Genomic DNA, 17,164 nt, shown 5'->3' with positions numbered 1-17,164 from the left:
CGGTAAAAGCGGCACAGTTACAGCAGGCAGGTGACGATCAAGCTGGTGCTGCGCCGCTGCGGCTGTAACTTAGTTAGTAGTGCGGAGGCGTCCATTTCACAACGAGGCTACACTACCATTTTACCTTTATCAAACAACTTTCCCAACAGTGCTGTCGTGTTGCCGCTTGGAATTGCACTGGATACATGAAGATTTCACCTTCAAACTGATCAAATTACTTTCTGCGTCGGCGATTAAGGTTCTTGGCTCCTGACAGCCCATCTTTGACGAGCAGCGCTCATCTCACAACTACACCCCGAGCTATAGTTAGCGCAAATGATGTCAGAGAAGCGAAACTTTGTACAGCCAGGGTCAGCTCCCCAAGAGCTGCCCACAGAGGCGTACCCTGCGTCTGACAATCGCGAGCCGCATACTGCTGCTCCTGGCGGCGGCGGCGGCATGCCTACCGTCGACGACCCATTCAACTTCCCGACGACAGACGAGGCCCTGCCTGCCTACTCAGCTCAAGCAGCTGATGCCGCCGTGCCGCCCGCATTTTCAGACGCTGCGGGCTCAAGCAGTGCTGCGCCGTCGGCGGCGCCGTCGGCGGCGCCGTCTGGAGGCGGCGCCCCTCCATCTCGCCCGTCGATGAAGCCAATTGCCATTCCGCAAGTGGTTCCCGATGCCACCTCTCCCTTCATCACCGCCTACCCACCGTGCCTGCTGGCCCGCGGTATCACAGAACAGTCCTGGAACTCGTTTTTGGACACCGTCTCGGCCTTTCTCACGGCCAAGGTCGGCGACAGAGCCGTCAGTCATGCTGGCGACATGGCCAAGCACTTCGCAGAAGGCACGACAAATCTGGGCAAAAACATTGCAAATCACGGCAAGCACCTCGGTAAAGACATTGCCAAGCATGCAAAGAAGGGCAATATATTTGGCGTTGCGGCGACGCTGATTGCTGGCGCCGTTAGTCTGCCCGTCATGACGGCGCTGGGCGCTGTAGGCACAGTGACTCGACTGCCCGGCGCTGCTGTCGGCGCCATCACCAAAAAGCCAAAAACAGCTGCAGATCGAGTCAACGCGTACAACGTGGTGGTCAACGAAAAGTGGTTTCACCAGCGAGGCCTCCATATCCAGCTGGTCGACACACCCGGTCTCGCCCATGTCCTGGAACTCCCGACGACGCAGTTACTGGCGGTTGCACGTTCCGGAAAGGAAGGCAGTGCTTCAGGCATGCTCCAAGCGCTGGATCTTCATATAGAATCCTTGAAGGTACCCGCAGAGACGACTCTTGGGCTGTCGGACAAGTCGCTTTGGCTTGTCCTCGTCGAGTTTGACCCCGAGGAGCTTGAAGAGCTGCAGGAGGAAGACAACGACAAGGCCAAGGATAAATACCAATACGGTCGGGAGAAGCAAAGAGGCCCGAGAGGAAACAACATGTCTTAATATATCTGTCGTTTCGCATTTTCTTCTTCTTCGCATTATGAACCCTACATGTTTGGGTAGGGCTTGGAACGGGGCCGACGCAGTCAGCTAGCCAATTAATCGCAAATATCAATATTAATGGCTTTGTATTTATCAGACCAAGATGACCTCCTCTTCTCGTTGTTCTCGTCACTCCCAATTGATGTTATGCTTGTTTTGTTCATTTTACTGTCGATTCTTCTCAGTCTCCATTGATTTGGTTCTTTTCACATTTGACTAAACAGCTGCTGGGTCCTTTTTGCCGCCATAGTGGCGGTGTAACCACTGCCGGAGAATATCTTTTCTTCTAAGAGAACTAAAGGCCGGCTGTCAAACTTGAAAACTCCCCGATCGGAGGGCGAGGGACCGCGATGATCGCCCCGCGGCGGAGCTAATTTAGGCGACCTGTTTTTTCAAGGGTATGCCGAGGCCGAGGCCGAGTCTAGATAGCATATTTATAATAGACGAGTATCCTGCTTGGGTCGGCGTTGCTTGACCGGCGAATGCGCCGTCTCTTTACTAGCAGCGGAGCAGTTCATACTGATAACTCCTGCTTCGACCCCGCACCTACACAGCTTCCGTCAGCATCACACCATACGACATTTGCGAGAGAATAAGACAAACCTGCCGTCACATTGTTTTTACCCTTTACATAGGACAACGCCTTCAACAATACTTTCAGGCCTTGCCCTTGCAGATAACAATGCCCGATTCAAAATCCATCATCTGCACCGCCGCCGGCAAGCTGGAGATTCAGTCCGTGCCCAAGCAGAAGTTGCCGCCAGGCTATGTTCTTGTCAAGACCAAAGCGGTCGCCCTTAACCCTACGGACTGGAAGGCCATCGATAACCCGGCTGGCTTCGCCATAGGAACACGTCCCGGCGTTGATTTTGCTGGAATCGTCGAGGAAGTTGGGCCTGATGTGACAAAGGACTTCCAGCAGGGCGACAGAGTGTGCGGCGTAGCTTTCGGAACGTAAGCATGACTTCCAGATAAATGGCAATCTTTCCCCGCGCTTGAACCCGGACGAATATACTGACTTGGCGACTGAATAGGAAGGACCGTGATCATGGGGCTTTTGGAGAGTTTACCATGACCAAGGAGCACGTCCTGGTCAAGATTCCCGACCATCTCAGCTTTGAACAGGCCGCCACTCTGGGAGTCGGCGTCACTACCTGCGGGCAGGCCTTGTACCAGCTCCTGGACTTGCCTCTCCCCCCAGCGGCCGCATCCGAGCCGCAGCAGACGATTTTGATCGGCGGAGGAAGCACAGCCACGGCAGTACTGGGCATCCAGTACGCCAGGCTCTCGGGGCTGCGCGTAATTGCGACGGCTTCTCCTTACAACTTTGACTATCTACGTTCTCTGGGCGCTGAGGTACTTCTCGACTACCACGAGCCCGTCGAGGAGCTGGTGAAAAAGATTAGAGCTGTCACAGGCGATGACCTTACTCGGGCCTGGGACTGCTCTCCAAATGAGCAGTTCCCTCAAGTCGCCGCCCTCTCTCTGAGCAAGAACAGGGATGGCATCTACGCCTCGGTGAACCCCCTCACGCCGCCCGACCTCCTTCGGGACAAGAATCCAAAGGTGGAAGCCAAGTGTCAGCTGGGCTACACCGCTTTTGGAGAGTCCTTTGAGCGCGGCAAGAGCAAGTTCCCGGCGTCGCAGGAAGATGCCAGGTTTGCCGGCTCGTTTTGGGAGCTGAGCGCAAAGTTACTTGCTGAAAAGAAGCTGCAGCCTACGAAGCCCACTGTCGATCAAGGCGGAAAGGGACTGGAAGGTGTGATTGCAGGATTGGAGAACCTCCGTCAAGGCAAAGTCTCTGGCACGAAGCTGGTCTACACGCTTTAGATCTTTGTACATAGTCTTCCAAAGGTAGATTTTACGGAAAACTTGGTGCTCGAGTATCGAGCAGGCAATGAGCAAATACCTAAAGAAGGCTTTGTTGTTCTGATTTGCGAAGTAAGCCGACGTCATGTAACGGCCACAAATATCACATGGTTGCTTGATCTCAAGTTCGTACCTCGACTAGCAGATACGAAGCTATCATTGTAAAATGATGGGAATTTCCATTAAGAGATGCGATGGTGTCGCCGTGCCTGCCTTCAGTCCACCACATCCATTCTTCGGCAGAACTCATAAATGTAAGCAAAAGTTGATGCTCATTCCATGGCTACCCGTTCAATAGAAAATACCAAAGAGTTTTAACTCTTTCTTCAAATGGACTCGGCCGCCGAGTATATAAAAGGGATATGCGGTACTGCGCCCTCTCGCAGCACTAGTTAGCTAGCAGCATGGCCCATAGAAATACTACATCCAAGTTCCCCGCGGCAAACTATCCATCCACTCAAAGTGCTGTCCCGCGGCTTCTTGGTATCTATCATTTGCGACTCCCCGCGCAATTCTCCTAGTGCTGCTTGCAACTGAGACTCGATCTCGCCGTCGCCTGCATGGCTGACTATGCAGCTGCGGAACGGCCGTACCGGTCGCATCTCCGCCCGGCCTGCATTCCATGCCGCCGGCGCAAATCGCGGTGCCAATCTGAGGCGAATGCTCCTGCGTGTCTAATGTGCAAATTGCATGGATCGGATTGTTATTTCCCAGATTCAACACATGTGAACTCAACACAAAGATCCGCCCCCCAACGCCAAAGCAACCGGCCGCGCAACAGGAATGCCGCCCGAGCGGCTACTGGGCAATCACCAGCCACCGCTACGCGCAGTTCAAGTCGACGCAATACGAAAACATTGAAATCAACTCCGCCGCCAACAACTGGCTCAGTGCATCATGAAGGCTTGAACCAAATTACGGAAGAGCGTGTTGGTCTTAACGCGGCCGATGACGAAAATCTCAACCTCCATATCGTTGGTCCTGCCGCAGCGGATGATAGCCGAGTTCTGACGCAATATCTTTCTGGCGTTCCAGACGCCCCGAGAAGTTCCCGGATGGTTGTTCCTGTCTCATCAGGCAGATCGAGGCCAGTGTTATTCACTGCCGTTCAAAAACGACCACTAGGCATAGCGACTCATCCAAGTCCGTCGGCGGAGAAGCTGGAAATTGTCGAAAAGCTCCTCGAGCCTAATCTAGGTGCTATTATTGATGCGTAAGTTGCAATGATGGCACTTTTCGGACTTGATGCTAACCAGATCAAAGTTATTTCCACACAATCAACAAGTGTGTGCCGCTTCTAGACGAGGGCTCTTTTCGGCGGCAGTTCAAGGACCACAAAGAAAAAATATCACCGGCATTGCTCGCATGCCTCTATGCCCACATGGTAGTGTATTGCATTAATTCACCTCCATCGGCCAGTCGGACATGGCCTGATGGGAGGTTCATATGGAATCTCGCGAATGAAGCGCTATATTCTGAGTTGCATTTGTCGCCTGGCGTGTCCATAATCACTGCTATACTGCTCAATGTGGGAGGCCGTCCCACAACTTCTCTGATCGGCAACGGCATTCTCCTGAGTTCGGCGGTGTCGATAGCACACTCACTTGGATTGAATCGCAATCCGCTAGATTGGGATATACCTACACCAGAAAAACATCTCAGGATGAAAATTTGGTGGGCACTATTCGTTCACGATAAATGGTGAGTCCCCTGTCCCTTATGTGAAGACCTGAGAATTAACATTTGCGAAGGACGAGCTTGGCGCATGGCACGCCACCACGCATCGCGCAGTCGCATCAAGACGTGCCGCCCCCAACGGTGCAATTTCTATGCCATCCTGACTCAACAGAAAAAGAATTACAAGTGGCATCAGCTTTCATTGCACTGGTCGGGCTGACCGGTGTTCTCAATGTATCACTGCAACAAATATACAACACAGAGAAACACAAGAGCAGGAGCACACTTCAAATTGAGTTGGCATTGCACGCATGGGTAGATTCCTTGGTGGGAGTTTCCCGACGAATAATTGTCCGAGGCTCAAATTTGGACTTGCCTGGAGCCTCGAATCTCCGTTTAACATACCTGAGCATGAAGCTGCTCCTAGACAAAATCAAGCTCGAGTCTGCAAAGCAAGATTCCGACTGTTCGGAAGAGCAGGTAATAAATATTTATTTGCAAGGCCGTCAGTCAGCGGAGCAAATACTCAGCTTCACTCAAGATCTTCAGGCTACACAACTAAATGATTTCTGGCTGTCAGTCGGCGCATTTACCTATCCAAGCACAGTCAACTTCTTGCTCCGCCACGCACTAGAGACTGAAAGCTCACCGTCTGGCCTCGCGGATACTTTATCTTTTCAACTTGCGAGGCAATTCATTGAGATACTACGTCTCCACAAAGAACACCACGGTTGGGATATGGGTGATGTGTGCCTCGCACAACACGGCGAGATAGTCGACAAGGTGCTCGCAAATGCGGCGGCAGACAATCTTTGCGCGGATGACATGTTTGACCTTCAAGACTTTCTCGTGCAGGATGCGTCCATCTTGGATCAGTACTTTTCTGGTCTTTGGGACCCGCCACAGAACCTCTGATAAGGGGGCCCAGAACCGATATCGCTGTGCTTGCAGTTTTCCGAGGAAAGTTGCCCGCGGGAAACTATTCAGGCTATTTGTTCTGGGCCACGCCCAGAGATATACCAACCGAGTATAAAACTTCGAAAGCTTCCCCAACGATTGCAATAATTATTCTATCTACATCATTAATCATTGTCGACTTCTGCCTTGATTGTTCATTATGGCACCTGGGTTGACTGCAAAGGCCGAGGCGCACACAACGGAGCCAGCACTTACAAAGGGCGATGCAGCACCAAGTCTCTATCAGAGCGAGAGCCCGAAAGTCCTGGCCGAAAAATCCGAAAAATACCTCTTAGGATTCGGAAGTGCTGTGCACGATGAAATCATTACCGGTACGCGCGGCCTATACTTCTACACTGCAAATGGCCAAAAACTGCTTGATTGGACTTCGGGTCAGATGTCGTGTCTATTAGGCCACGGTCACCCGGAGATCGTAAAGGTAATTACCGATCATGCCATGTGTCTCGACCACACCTTCTCTGGCATGGTTTCTCCTCCTGTGGTCAACCTTGCCGAACGACTCTGCCATATGCTGCCGGGCGGACTCGACCGAGCCATGTTTCTCTCAACAGGCGGGGAAAGCAACGAGGCAGCCATCAAGCTGGCCAAGGTGTACACAGGAAATTTTGAAGTCGTCGGACTGGGCGCCTCCTGGCACGGTGTTACTGCCCAGGCCGTCGGCGCCCAGTTCCACTTTGGTCGAAGCGGCCATGGCCCGCTCATGCCTGGAACCATGATGCTCCCGGCCCCCAACGCGTATCGATCCGTCTTTCGCAACAACGATGGCAGCTACGATTGGGAGGCTGAGCTTGACTACGGTTGGCGCATGATAGACCTCCAGTCATGCGGCTCCCTCGCCTGCTGCATTGTCGAGTGCATTCAGAGTTCCGGTGGAATGCACGTTTTGCCGTCTGGATATCTCAAGGCGTTGAAAAGACACTGCGAGAAACGCGGCATGCTGCTCATTGTGGATGAGGCGCAAACTGGCGTGGGCCGTTGCGGCGACTTCGTGGCCATCAATCATGACGACGTTGTTCCAGACATTCTGACGCTCTCCAAGACACTCGGAAACGGCCTACCGCTGAGCGCTGTCGTGACGAGCGATGCAATCCACCGCGTGTCCAAGGAAAAGGGGTTTTTCTTTTACACAACCCATCTCAACGATCCTTTGGTTGCCGCAGTGGGCAACATGGTGCTTGAGATTGTCGATCGCGATAATTTGGTGCAGCATGCGCGCGAGGTCGGCAGCGTGCTTCATAAAGGGCTACGCACGCTCATGTCTCGCTATGGCTGCATTGGTGAAGTCCGGGGCCGGGGACTGATGGCCGGCGTCGAAATTGTCACGGATCGCGAATCCAAATCTCCAGGCAGCGATTTGGCCAAGCGCATTGGGGACAGGGCGTTTGAATACGGCATCTGGGCGAATTTGAGCAGTCATCCGAGCTTCGGCGGCGTGTTTCGCATTGCGCCGCCCATTACCGTGACGGCGGAGCAAATCGAACAGGGCTTGGAGATTTTGGAGCGCGCCTTTGCCGAGACAGACGGCTCCTTGCCTCTGTACTGATTTGTCTCTTCCAAGGTTTCTTCAGCGAGTAAGAGCTTATCATGATAGATCTAGTTGGGTATGAATCCATCAATACTATTGCGCTGTCAGTCAGTGAATTGTCGGCCTACTGTAGCTGCATTGGTGGCGCGAGGCTACCCTCCAAACTAGTTCTGGGGGCTTGGGTCTCCTGATAAAGTATTACTAAATTTACGGTTAGAAAACATAGACTGGCTTGGAAAATCTTAAGTGAGCAGTGAATTGACCTGTACTAGGCGCACCTCGCCACTACATGGCATCATTGCGTAGTTTGCGGCTGAACTCCCGCAGTGTCAGGTAGGTATCGCCAAGTCGCAGGTGAACAATAAACAAGGCGACGCCCCGATAATAGACAAAGGACTTGCCTATTGAAAGTTTCATTGTACGCGGTTCATATACCTAGTTGATCTTTGTATTTATATTCTCATTTCGATAATTAAGATACATTTTCCAATTTTTGTTCTTCTTCTTCTTGTCCCTATTATTTTCTCGTTTTCCTTCTACTCACGGTAACTAGTCAATGGCCACCGGCCTGCCTTTCAGCCATGGTGTAAGATGGCGGGGTATAACGCCACTTCGGTGCCCGGGGCTCATCAACAGCTACAACAAGCGACACGGAGTAGCTCTTGTCAGCTCCGTAAAGTTGCGCCTTCGCCTGTCGCATGTCGAGATGCAGACATAATTCTCACGTATAGAGTTTTTGCTACCGAAAGCCTTGTAGTTCGAGCGTTGCAAAGCCGTACTTTGTGTATCCATGGCGAAGCACCGCTTCTCGCTAGCGGACCATCTTGTCCAAACTTGCGCCATCATCACGCCTCCGTCTCCTCAGCGGCAATGGCGTAGAGGTGGCAAAGAGCGTGTGGCCAATGGCTCGTCCGACGTGTCCGATTCCTTGCATCCTGCCAAGGGGGTTATCAAGCCTTCGTCGGCAGAGGCAGAGCACAAGGCGGAAATAATGGCATGCTAGATTCTCACTGCGGGAGACTGACGCTTAACTAGCTGTCGCACGGTCGTGCGGGCTGTCAGCCACGACTATCTCGATCCGGCAGCAACGCGAGGACGATATAGATTCCGCGACTTGGCGGGTTTCGCTGTCGACAGCCTGCATGGTGGCGGCGGACGAAATCAGGGTCCATGGCACTCTTAGCAGTTGCGGCGTTTTGCCATCCGCTACTTTTATGGCGGACTTGATTTCTGTTCTGGTTATGGTGTGATGCCACTGACGACTGGCACAACCCCAGCTGGAGTGAGGGTTGACTGGGAGGCGCATGCTAGCTGAAACTGACAGCAAATTTGACGGGTTCATCACATTGCGGATGAATTGTCGGCCGTATTCAAGTAAATGCAATGAACGAGGCGTTGGGACAAGTTGAAATAGGAAGGAGATGGGCCATACGCATGTTAGTTGCTTCGCAGTTGTGAACACCACATCGTCGCTGGCTTATGGGGCTACGTGGGCGGATCCCGATTGCAGAACAGATCATCTCCATTACTATAAATTATTCCTGTTTACCTTACTTACTTAAACATGTCCTAATACTAGTGAGCTCGACTTGTTCGTGTTCTATGCCTTTGTCCCCTTTGCAAATTACCTAAAGACACTCAATCTGCAATGGATGTTTCCGAGTATCGCGCAAGTTCGTCCGAACTGAAACGATCCTGCGAAGAGTGTAGCTCCTCTAAAATCAAGTGCAGCCAGGATAAACCTGTGTGCAAACGCTGTCGGAAGCAAGGCATCGCTTGCACGTATGCGCCACCGAAACGCACAGGAAGACCTCGCAAGATCCGAAAGGACAGTGACCACTCTCAGCCTCGAACTATCCGGCCCTTGGCGAGTGCCGTCTCAAGAAGCGCGGATGCTGGCCCGCCGTCAATTGAAGAAAATTCGCATCTTTCGGTGTATAGCATTGAACAAGAAATTCACAGCTACCGCCTGGACGACCTCGGTATGGAGAGCTCCTTTGGACTCAACATTGCCGGCTATGCAGCAGGTAACACAGGAAATACAGAGGTTGCACACTCCGACATGGAGGTTCACTTCCTTGAATACGACTGGCCGACTAATGCACAAGATCTGAATACTCTTTGGAGCACACCGTTACATCAACAGCCTTACATAGATGGTGGGTTTGGCAGCCGCAACTATCTCAGCGACCACGGCGTCATGGAAGAGAACTTGAACGTTGTGCACAGCACGCGAAAGGGTCAGCACAGAAGCTTTCGCATAGCAGGTCTTCAGCCTGCCTATATGTATGAAGAATGTCAGGGAAGAGCGGTTGAGAGCGGACAGTTGCCATTGTACAGTCATGATGTTGATCTCAGTACTTGGTAAGAGCGGAAGAGCCTTTGTTCTTAATTATGAGGACAGGCTGTATTGCTAGAGGAAGAAGAGCGCAAAAGCTGCCCAACCCAAATGTATCTATAGTTAACGCAGATTAGAATTCAATTTTTTTGTCTTGGCTCACGCGTGTCTCTTCTTAGCATTGTGTAATTCGCTTTTAAAGCTCTGCGAAACGCAGCTGAAGCTCTGTGGCACACAGCAGTCATACAGATGCATTAAGCAGTAAATACAAGTCGAAGCGACAATTTAGCCACTGTCTTCAGAATTTCCAATTTCTACTTGAGAATGAATTTAATGCCCGTGATCTTCATGCATCAAAGAGACACCTATGCGAGAGCCGTTGTGCTTGCCATCAACAAATACCTGGCCTGGACAGAGAAGTACGTTAGAAATGTGACGCACTTATAGCGCAACAGCGCAGACGACTCGGGCGGCGCATCGAAGCTTACCGAATTTTGGATGTACCATTCTTCCATCCTTTTTCGCATCCACCCAGTTATTTTTGGTCCAGTCGTCAATTCGCGACCAATCGACACAGGTGCGTGGCGTGGACCAATTAGCAGCTGGGATCGGACTGAAATCAAGCCAGCGCATGGTAAGAAGAGTGGTGTCTGCTTGGCACATGAGCGCATTCTTTATTAATGCCATGCAGTGAACTTGAAAATTGAAAATTAGTAAAGTCTCTGACATCTAGTTCCTGAGTACGTACTTGTGTGCTGCGACTCCATTTGTCTCTCCTCATCCGTCATATTGGGGAAGTAGTGATCGATGTTCATGTGCTGATACAGGCGCTTCTGTTTCGAATATTAGTAAATCGTTAAACCTCACACGGATTGACAGAGTTTCATACCAAGCAGTGCAAATTGTGGTGCACAGTCAGCATGCCGTAATACCCTCCATCGGTAAAGTGAACGCCTTGGTACTCTCGACCTAGCCGCTCGACCTCGGATTCCGGAACTCTCACATCAGACCCTACCAAGTACCACGGTTAGCCGTCTGTCTGAATACTATGAATTTTTCCACTTACACTTCGTGAGCTCGTGCCAGTTGTGGTCGAGTTCCTTGCTCGGTTCTCCGAAGAACGGATGATCGGGCTTGTGGTTATCTGCAAATGTTTCGAGGCGGTATTCAATCGCATCTTCCAAGATATTTGGGTAAAGATGCGGTCCACCTCGGCATTCATAGTCGACTTTGCGCAGAGTTGATACCGTGATGCCCATGACAGCGAGCGTATACACAGCAATCCCGAAAAGCGATACCAGCAGATACCGCATGCGCTTCTTCTCAAAATCGGCGCCTAGCCGATATTTAAGCAACGCATTCGGTAGTAGAGACTCAGACTCAAAGTCATCATCCAGAGATGTCAAGGGAGAGCGCTTCTCGGGGTCCATGGTGGAAAAATGAGGGCAGACTGTGACCAATTGCGCAAAGTGGGAGACGGCTTTGGAACTGACTCCGTCCGACGGCAGCCACCAAGAGTTATAGAGGCAATGAAACCTGCCTCCAGATACTTTGGTATTTTCAGCTCTGAAGAGGGACCACGTGCAGAACTTGGATCAATAAGCTCCAGATAGACAATAAACAGGTTTATCTTTTCGACAGCCAGCTTACCCCAGGAATTTTTCTAATCGCAAGGATACAGTCGCCTCTCGGTACCTTTCTAGCCAATAGAAGCCAGCGTGGTTGGCGACGTGATTGACCTTCTATAGGCTAAATCGCAGCTAATGCAGCCACTATGCGCCCGTCAGCCTGCGGTGTCCTGACTTGGCCTCTCGGCACGTTTCGAGCCAATAAAAATCGCGCTTAGACATTACAACATAGATTCGCTGTAGCAGTATTATGATAGATCCATTTCTGTCGACAGGGGCTTGCCCGGTACTCGCAGAACTGTAGACTGCCCTGAACTACCTTGATCCTTCCAACACCCGATCGGGAGCTTTCTGGCCAATCAAGTACATGACTTGGAACCGGTTCAGGCTTTTGACCGTAAATGAAGAGTTTCCGGCATATTGAACTCGTATCGGTTACTCTGCAGGCTCAGCAGCATGCATCATGCGCGACCTCGGTACCTTTACAGCCAATAAGCTAGAGCCAGTCTCGCCTAACACCAGACTACGGTTCAGCTTTTTACTGCACATACGGAAGGAAATTGCCTATGCGCGGAATCTTCGCTTAGGGCAAGAGCTGTGCGGTACTGTACGGAATGATGATCATGTGTGATGAGGGTGCATATAAATACTGGCTCTGCGCCTGTGTTGAGGCCACGATCCCCAGTCAAAAGACACGCAGCTACCACAGCTTTCGTACTCGACAACTCCGCCATCATGCGCTTCCTTACCCAAACTGTTACTGTTTTCGCCTTGGTCACAGCTGTTTTGGCTGCCCCGACTAATCTGAAGGGTAAGTATGAGTGCCCTTCCTTGCGATGACCGCCCAAGTGACCAGTCGTAGGTGATGCTTTGGCTCAGCGCCAGGAGTCGGAGGAACTTGAGCCGTATGGCGCCTACGGAAATGTGAAGCGCCAGGAATCCGAAGAGTTGGAGCCTTATGGCGCGTATGGCAACGTCAAGCGACAGGAGTCCGAGGAATTGGAGCCCTATGGTGCTTATGGAAATGTCAAGAGACAAGAAGCTGAGGAGCTCGAGCCTTATGGCGCCTATGGCAACGTCAAACGCCAAGAATCCGAGGAGCTCGAACCTTATGGAGCTTATGGAAACGTCAAAAGACAAGAGGCCGAAGAGTCGGAGCCTTATGGCGCGTATGGCAATGTCAAGCGACAGGAGTCCGAGGAATTGGAGCCCTATGGTGCTTATGGAAATGTCAAGAGACAAGAAGCTGAGGAGCTCGAGCCTTATGGCGCCTATGGCAACGTCAAACGCCAGGAATCCGAGGAGCTCGAGCCCTATGGTGCCTACGGAAACGTCTAGTATGGCTTGCACTGTTTAGATGCGAAGGTCTCACGCCCCTAGCACATGCAGCCGGCCACTATGGAAGAGTACTATTCCGACCAGATCAAGACTGGCATTTTTGTAATGTTTGGCTACATCCAGGGGCTATACTAGCTTTTACGGGCCAAATTTATACAGTTTTCTCGGTCGCATATATTAGGAATAATATTTTGCTCTTCTATAGTCTTCTAGTAATATGGGAAAGTGCTTCCCTGTCCGTCAGGCTGCCGTGAAGCGCCACTTGAATTGGCTGCGTAGGTGCATTGGCGCTGGCTGACATGCATCGCCCCTTCGACGACTTGCAGGCTTTGTCTGCGGTCGTTAACCGGGAAAATTGGTCAAGCACAGGCCAAGCAATCATAAGGTGCTTATTTTTACCAAGGAGTCCTTGCTAAGAAAGAAGTACTGGCGGCCTCCCACAGGCACAAAGAGCTATGCGTCACCACCACAGTTACTCGGATCTGTGAGCCTGCTTGCTTGGTCCGCGCATTTTGATTTCAGGCAAGCCTTTGAGCGTTCAAAGGGATCGTGAATGCCTGCGGGTAGGAGCGTTTTATCACGTGCGGTAACAGTAGTGAGTGTCTACTTAAACCCAGCATCATGATCCTTCTCATGACATGTTTTCCTCTATCGCAGACTCCAAGCAGCTTTACATCATCAACATGTCGACTTACAAGGCTTCTTCCTCTCTGGGTAGCGATGCGTGGCTTGGCGCTAGCCAATACGAACCGGGAAGTGAATGGCATACGCGCGCGATCAACTTCTTCAAAGCTGTCAACTGGGATGCGCTCGCTACCATCGCTGCTCAGCGCAGGGGCGGAATTTCCTGCACTGTTGCTGAGAAGTTCTCGGTAGGGCATTTTAACATGGCCCGACGACTTGACTTTGTCGATGGTGTTAGTTGGATAGCGAGGGTTCGATTCCCAAGTAGCGCCGCTGCTGCTGCTCGTGAGGCCTTGTCAGAGGCCAAAACAATGGAAATTGAGGTTGCAACCATGAAGTTTTTCAGGTAAGGGTCTCGAACCATCACGTCAAGCTTGATTTGTATAATAGCTAACCTCAAAAGATCGAAATCTTGGATTCCAGTCCCAGAAGTTCATGCGTATAGATTTTCCGCGCACAATGAAGTCGGTGCTCCTTTTATTCTGATGGACTATATCCATGGCAATGTCGCGTCAGAACTACGTGAACAGCGCGACTGCGACGATGGTCTCTTTGGCAACCCTGAGCAAGACCGCAAGTTTAGGGAGCAAATGGCGCGCATTCAAGCCACCGTCTCTTCGTTCCAGTTCCCAAAGATTGGTAGCATCTACTACAACGAGGATATAGACGATTTCTATATTGGGCCGGAGTTACAGACTGGCCGTGGGCCCTGGACATCCTCGGCAGAATACTACGATGATCTAGCCCTTCATTTGCTGAAATCGACGTCTGAAGACTCCCTACGGCAACGCCGATCCTTTATGGTACCGTCTATTCTGAGCTTCATGCTCCGTGTTTACGGTGAAGAGAAAGACGGGCCATTTCGATTGGCAAATCGGGATTTTGGCACGCACAAAATTATCGTCGATGATCATTTTGACATTGTTGGTGTTATCGACTTTGATGGCGTCATGGCTGCACCGCTCGAAGTTGTTGCTCAGTACCCTGCTGACTGTTCTCTTGACCTCCAGGCGCCCGGAGGGGTGGAAACACTCCCCCTTGCATTAGAACGATTTGCAGAAAACTTGCCTAAGCTGGAGGCTTACAAGGAAATATTGGCCAAATGTGAAGGAGGTGCGGGCGGTAATGTCAAGGTTGCAGATCGCTTGGGTTGCACAGCCGCGCGTGCCTACGAAGGCATGGTAGACTATCAGTCTCAGCAAGACTTTGTGAATGATAAATGGATGAAATCGTGCTTGCAGATGCTGCATGACCAGGTAAAGAAATAGGGCAGGGGAGTGGGAGGACATTGGAAGCCTGCGCGCCTACATGTGTATGGGAGCGGCAGCAATGAATAAGAAATAGGCGGACAAAAAACAAGAAACAATATAAAAAAGCCTATGAAAAGAATTTTAAAGCTGCCAAAATTTTGGGAACAAACATCCACGTCGTACTAGTCATAATAAAGCACAAGCTTCGAAACGACACCCGCGCTTCTCAAACTGCACTGGATTAATTCTACGACTTAGGTCCCGGGGACAAAATGAAATACATTTCTAGGGTTCGAATAATGACTTTCCGCGCTTTCCTCCGCGTCTCATAGCATGATTCGCACCAGCAGTTAGCTTCTAAGACTGACTGACTGGATGAGCCAGCGCCTAGCTTCTAAAGCAGAACGACTAACTTGTCTACTAATACTATTACCTCGTGCCAATTTATGAGTTGCGACTCCTGCTTGGCGCGAGTTGATGCAGGGGGGTGCCTTGACATATGCTCAGACATCAGATTCAGCCTCGATACATGTCTCCGTTGAATCTGTCCCGACACAGCGTGAGTTAGACCAGGCCTCTCGCATATTTCTTCCTTCCTAAAGAGAACTTCAAGGTGACATATTTTCATGACTGTTATCATGAGTCTACCATCACCACAATGCAGAGGGGAGATGGTTTGTTTCGGTCAGGCAAACGAGCAGTTCATCAGTTGCCAATTCAATGAACAATTTTCTTTCACTGAAAATAGAACTGCTCGAAGACGGCTTAAACAGTTTCCACTAGAACCATCAAAGGCAGGCCATAAGCCGTATTCATTTGAGTCCCACAAGTCTTTGTGCTGTTCATAGAGCCACAAGGACCTGGTTGCTGAGGAGGCATAAGAAGGTGCGCACATCTAGCTGACTGTTCCGACGAAACTTGAAATAAGCTTTTGTCCAGGCAAAGTCTGATATGATTTTCTTCTTGAAGAATAATCTCAAAGAAATGTGCACTGTTCACAAAGCGTGTCATGGACTAAAAGCCTGGCCAGTGACCTCTGTGAAGCCTACAAAGCTCAAAGGGTCACAGTCCACAAAGGTAATCACCAGAAATATGAGAGCTAGGTTCTTCATTCTTTCACTTTTATCATATTGTGTACTGGATAAGGGATTGCCCTGTGCGAGAGGGGGTTGCAGTTCATCGACGTCGATATAAAGTTGCCGACTTTCCCATCCATTTAGCACTTCATCACTCAAACACTATTCTATCATCGCAAGTTATACCATACTCTAAACCAACTCACTACACGAACACTGTTCTATCATCAGATTTTAAACCCTCTCAAAGCACATCATGGTTCAATATACCCCCAAGGAGCTTGTCAATTCACTTAGCTACAAAAACTCGTGTACCAAGTGCGGACACGCAGTGAAGACGATAGGCATGTGTACCAAATGCGGCAAGAAAGGTGGTCAGACGCCTATCGTCCCAATCGTTGAGGAGGACGAGGACGACGACGAGGACGACATCCAGATCGGCACCCAGAGCTAGAGTCTAATACTTTGTACGACTTTGCATAGCTTCCTGGTATGAATTTTCTTTTTGTCATAAAACATATCATTAAGGCACACTTTCGCAGCACCTGATTATCATATAGCAGATCGTATCTTCCTCGGCTTGGGTGCGAGAAATAAGTCTGGGGATGAAGGAGAGCTAGGTCTAGGTCAATAAATCACATTTTCTTTCGGGCCCTATAACTAATTCTCTGGTGACTTGTGATGCTTCCAGAAATCTGGCGATGGGAAAAGGGACTGCAATCCATTTAAGCAGAGTAGCTGGCATTGTTAACATAGCGACCGCTGCTCGCCTGACTCCGGCGTGTGGAATCAGCAGGCTGGATATCGCCATCTCATGTCAATGCAGATGGAATCTGAAATGGGGATACACCGGATCGAGCACGATGCTATCCTCGATCTTGTTGTTGTTCATCTCAGCCTCCAATTTCGCTCTCGCGCGCCAGTACGCTGCCAGGAGTTCCTTTCTGCAAGCGTCGGCATGCTGGCGGTAGAGCGCCTTGACAAATGCCATAGACTCAGCCACCCACAAAGCTTGTTTCCTTCTTGCTTGAATTTTATTAAATTGGTATTCTGTCCAGCCGAGGTCGTCTCGAATTTGATCGGCCTGTTGGAATAGGCGGGCAATACGGATATCACCCCGAGCCAAAAAGTAATCGCGGTAGGTGCCGAAGTAGAACTGGTTGACATCCGTAGGCTGGTATATGTTGTCGTGTAACTGCATCTCAATCCTGAAAAGACCTCTGGCGACGTCGCAGCGTATCTTGGTCCTTTTTACCAGGAATTTGGTCTTTTTAGTCATTTTGCGCCAGAGTGACTGGCGCTTGCTGTCTGGAGAAGCCATGGGCCACAAATGC

At 50.6% G+C, this 17,164-nt stretch overlaps 8 protein-coding genes across 9 annotated transcripts; 6 read left to right on the top strand and 2 right to left on the bottom strand.

The window, feature by feature from the left end:
- Positions 1-315: 315 nt before the first annotated feature.
- Positions 316-1,428, top strand: LMH87_011331 (uncharacterized protein; the record flags this gene model as incomplete). Its single annotated transcript, XM_056200456.1, has 1 exon — positions 316-1,428. One exon carries the CDS (start codon positions 316-318, stop codon positions 1,426-1,428), a length of 1,113 nt encoding a protein of 370 aa, XP_056052302.1.
- Positions 1,429-2,149: 721 nt separating this feature from the next.
- Positions 2,150-3,297, top strand: LMH87_011330 (uncharacterized protein; the record flags this gene model as incomplete). Its single annotated transcript, XM_056200455.1, has 2 exons — positions 2,150-2,421; positions 2,502-3,297. The coding sequence occupies 2 exons, from the start codon at positions 2,150-2,152 to the stop codon at positions 3,295-3,297; spliced, it is 1,068 nt and encodes a 355-aa protein (XP_056052301.1).
- A 1,094-nt stretch (positions 3,298-4,391) lies between these two features.
- LMH87_011329 (uncharacterized protein) lies at positions 4,392-5,928 on the top strand (the record flags this gene model as incomplete). Its single annotated transcript, XM_056200454.1, has 3 exons — positions 4,392-4,549; positions 4,600-5,037; positions 5,088-5,928. 3 exons carry the CDS (start codon positions 4,392-4,394, stop codon positions 5,926-5,928), a joined length of 1,437 nt encoding a protein of 478 aa, XP_056052300.1.
- A 202-nt stretch (positions 5,929-6,130) lies between these two features.
- Positions 6,131-7,534, top strand: LMH87_011328 (uncharacterized protein; the record flags this gene model as incomplete). 2 transcript variants are annotated; one of them, XM_056200452.1, is made up of 1 exon in its annotated part: positions 6,131-7,534. In XM_056200452.1, the coding sequence occupies one exon, from the start codon at positions 6,131-6,133 to the stop codon at positions 7,532-7,534; it is 1,404 nt and encodes a 467-aa protein (XP_056052299.1). The 2 variants fall into 2 exon arrangements, with proteins under 2 accessions (XP_056052299.1, XP_056052298.1); XM_056200451.1 differs by having other exon boundaries at positions 6,455-7,534.
- Positions 7,535-10,184: 2,650 nt separating this feature from the next.
- LMH87_011327 (uncharacterized protein) lies at positions 10,185-11,284 on the bottom strand (the record flags this gene model as incomplete). Its single annotated transcript, XM_056200450.1, has 5 exons — positions 10,185-10,261; positions 10,343-10,549; positions 10,603-10,687; positions 10,744-10,865; positions 10,921-11,284. The coding sequence occupies 5 exons, from the start codon at positions 11,282-11,284 to the stop codon at positions 10,185-10,187; spliced, it is 855 nt and encodes a 284-aa protein (XP_056052297.1).
- A 933-nt stretch (positions 11,285-12,217) lies between these two features.
- Positions 12,218-12,820, top strand: LMH87_011326 (uncharacterized protein; the record flags this gene model as incomplete). The annotated part of the gene is made up of 2 exons (XM_056200449.1): positions 12,218-12,293; positions 12,345-12,820. 2 exons carry the CDS (start codon positions 12,218-12,220, stop codon positions 12,818-12,820), a joined length of 552 nt encoding a protein of 183 aa, XP_056052296.1.
- A 45-nt stretch (positions 12,821-12,865) lies between these two features.
- Positions 12,866-14,772, top strand: LMH87_011325 (uncharacterized protein; the record flags this gene model as incomplete). The annotated part of the gene is made up of 4 exons (XM_056200448.1): positions 12,866-12,922; positions 13,388-13,415; positions 13,478-13,850; positions 13,908-14,772. The coding sequence occupies 4 exons, from the start codon at positions 12,866-12,868 to the stop codon at positions 14,770-14,772; spliced, it is 1,323 nt and encodes a 440-aa protein (XP_056052295.1).
- Positions 14,773-16,647: 1,875 nt separating this feature from the next.
- LMH87_011324 (uncharacterized protein) lies at positions 16,648-17,151 on the bottom strand (the record flags this gene model as incomplete). Its single annotated transcript, XM_056200447.1, has 1 exon — positions 16,648-17,151. One exon carries the CDS (start codon positions 17,149-17,151, stop codon positions 16,648-16,650), a length of 504 nt encoding a protein of 167 aa, XP_056052294.1.
- Positions 17,152-17,164: the final 13 nt, after the last annotated feature.

Source organism: Akanthomyces muscarius, chromosome 4 (genome assembly GCF_028009165.1).
Source record: "Akanthomyces muscarius strain Ve6 chromosome 4, whole genome shotgun sequence".
In the NCBI taxonomy this organism is placed as follows: domain Eukaryota; kingdom Fungi; phylum Ascomycota; class Sordariomycetes; order Hypocreales; family Cordycipitaceae; genus Akanthomyces; species Akanthomyces muscarius.
Note: the sequence above shows the minus strand (reverse complement) of the source record. Positions and strands in the feature narration are given on the sequence as shown.